Source organism: Fonticula alba (genome assembly GCF_000388065.1).
Source record: "Fonticula alba strain ATCC 38817 unplaced genomic scaffold supercont2.2, whole genome shotgun sequence".
In the NCBI taxonomy this organism is placed as follows: Eukaryota; order Rotosphaerida; family Fonticulaceae; genus Fonticula; species Fonticula alba.
This window is the reverse complement of record NW_009242972.1, coordinates 1,376,649-1,379,466: the sequence shown is the minus strand read 5'-3', so window position 1 is coordinate 1,379,466 and position 2,818 is coordinate 1,376,649. Positions and strand designations below refer to the sequence as shown.

Sequence of the window (2,818 nt, the reverse complement as noted above, 5' to 3'; positions counted from 1 at the left end):
GAAAGCCTACGAGCGAGGCGTCCTGCGCAGCCGGCTTCTCTCGCCGGCTTCCCCTCCCACCAGTGCAAGGGGGTATGGTGCAGGAGGGCCTGTGGGCCGACCGGCGGCGGGGCTGCGCGGGGCAGCATGCCAGCCCCGCACCGCGGGGATATCCCGACATTTGGAATGCTGATCCATGGCCGGCCCAGGAAAGGAAGCGCAGCTCCGCCAAGAGAGGGGGCGACACGGGTTCCGGCAGACTGTGGAGCGTGGCGCAGCACCAGGAGCGTATCGGCCCCGGCCGCGGCCGCGGCCCGCCCCCCCCCCCCACCCACCCGGGCGTGGGCCTGCCCCACTGTACTCCTCGCCGCTGGGGATGCCCGAGCAGCGAGGGCACTGGGAGCCATGTCACCGGGCCCCTGGCAGCTGGTCCGGAGGGGCGGCCGAGATCCTGCGCCCCTCGTCGCGCCGGAAAAAGAGGCCCGCCTCGGCCGCGGGGAGGGAGAAGGCCCGTGCGGGCACGCGCGCGCGCGGTTCGGGCTGCGGCCCTGCAGGACTGTGCGGGGCTGCCCCCCCCCCCCCCCCCCCGCCCCATGTTCCGCGAGGCGACCACCCGGCAGGGGGCGGGGTGGGAGATTGGCATCATCCCTGTGGGCTATGGGGTACACGTGGGAAGCTGATCACGCGCACCTGTGGAAATACAGAGGAGCTCCAGAACCGGATCTATCACATTTTCGCCCTATCTCCGCGCCCGTTGGTGGTTCCCCGGGATGCCGGTTGACCCAGGCGGGGAGCGGGGCCAGCGGCGATACGCTCGAGCCGCACCAGAATCGTGTGTCCCTGTCTGTGTCTCTTTCTCTGTCTCTGTCTCTTTCTCTGACTCTTTCTCTGTCTCTGTCTCTCTTTCCGTCTCTCCTTCTTTCTCTGTCCCTCCCCCTCTCTCTCTTCCCTCCCCTCTCTCTCTTCCCTCCCCCCCTCTCTCTTCCCTCCCCCCCCCTCTCTCTCTCTCTCCCCCTCACTCTCTTTCATTTTCTCGGTGGCACCGCAGGTGCGATTATACGGGTCCCCGACCACCGCCGTGGCTCCGGTGCGGCCGGGGCATCGCCTTCCACCCGCTCCTCACAGCGCTGGCTGCGGAGACCGCCGCCGATGCATGTGCATGCGATCTCTCCAGCCCGGGCAGGTGTCTGGAGCAGGACATCTCCCTGCCCTGGCAGCAGCCACACGCGTGCACACATCATGTCCAGGGCTTCGCGGGCTCAGGGCCGGGGCTGGGCACAGGGAGAAGGGACTGTGATCGAAAGAGAGAGAGAGAGAGAGAGAGAGAGCGAGCGAGGGCAGGCATATATGCACGCCAAAGGGGTCACACATGCACGGGAGGAGGCGGCACAACAGCGAAGGCTTGCCCCGCCGCCGCCGCCGCCGCCGCCGCCGCCGCCAGAGGGAGGGGAGGATATTCCGTGTATATTGCCGCGCTAGTCGGGGCACAAGTGTGAAGAGATGGCGAAGAGAGGAGGAAGGGGCGGGGGAGGGGAGGGGGCTAGCCCGTGCACCGGGCTCACCCGGACACCGGCACCCATCAGGGCCGGTGCGTCCGGCCGAGGAGCCCGCCGCCGGTGGTGGAGCTGTCGATCAGGGGCCGGCGGAGTTCATCGAGCTCGGCACACCGGAGCTTGCCCTGGTGGACGATGTAGGCGCGGCTGGCCAGCACGGAGGCGGCCATGCCGACGATGAGGCTGCCATACAGCAGGCCATAGGCCCAGGCGTGGGCCTGCTGGTCGACATTGACCGTGAAGCCGCCGCCCTGGCGCGGGGGGGTCTGCAGGACCAGGTACGGCCGGGTGCCATACTCCAGGAGCATGAAGCACCGGGGCCCGGTGCAGGAGGCCTTGGCCTGGGCCAGGTCATACACGCGGGCCACCACGTCGGCCTTCATCTCGGCGGAGCTGACCATGTCGATGCCGCCCTCATTGTAGAAGACAATGTAATAGTCGTCGGACTCGGGGATGGCCAGCCGCTGGGTGATGTGCGAGCCGCCGGGGACCGGGATGACCTCGGCCTCGACCAGGGTCCGGGAGGTGACCCACCGGTGGTAGGCCGCCTCGCCGCGGATGAGGTACACCACGGCCGAGGTCTGGCTGTTGTTGGTGACGCTGAGGTTGATGTGGGACCCGGCGGCCAGGAAGACATCGAAGGCCTGGTGGGTGTAGGCCGGCAGCCGGTAGAAGTGCGTCAGGCTGTATGCCCGGGTGGTGGTGAGCTGCGGCTCCTCCGGGAAGAGGTAGCCATCGACCTCCTGCTGGTCCGGGCGCTCGATCCCATGCAGCCAGAGCGAGTGGATGAACTGGCCATTGAGGCGGTCGTGCAGCACTTGTGACCCCATCGGGACGTAGATCTTCTTGCCGCCGGGGATCGGCACGAAGATGAAGCATAGCCCGATGCACATGAGGAAGAAGAGCATCAGGCCGATGGTGGCCATCCACTTGCGCTGGTGGGTTTGGCGCTTTTGGGCCTCGATCTGCCGGGAGATGTCGATGGCCTGCGACACATTGGACGAGGTGGGGGTCATGGGGTTGGCGTACTGGGCGCTGGCCTGGCCCACGGAGGGGGCGGAGTAGTAGGCCCCGGAGGCGGGCCGCGGTGTGCCGCCGGCCGGCGGGTAGGGGGCTGAGCTGGCCGGCGGGTAGGGGGTCGAGCTGGCCGGCGGGTAGGGGGTCGAGCTGACCGGCGGGTAGGGGGCCGAGCTGGCCGGCGGCAGGGAGTTCACCGAGTTGTAGGTGACCGCCGTGATGACCTTATTGCCAGCCGGACCGGTCATCAGCGAGGCGTTGTGGGACAT

General features: G+C 68.3%; 1 protein-coding gene across 1 annotated transcript; it reads right to left on the bottom strand.

Annotated features, from left to right (window-relative positions):
• Window positions 1–1,558: 1,558 nt before the first annotated feature.
• Window positions 1,559–2,818, bottom strand: H696_01328 (hypothetical protein; the record flags this gene model as incomplete). Its single annotated transcript, XM_009495221.1, has 1 exon — window positions 1,559–2,818. One exon carries the CDS (start codon window positions 2,816–2,818, stop codon window positions 1,559–1,561), a length of 1,260 nt encoding a protein of 419 aa, XP_009493496.1.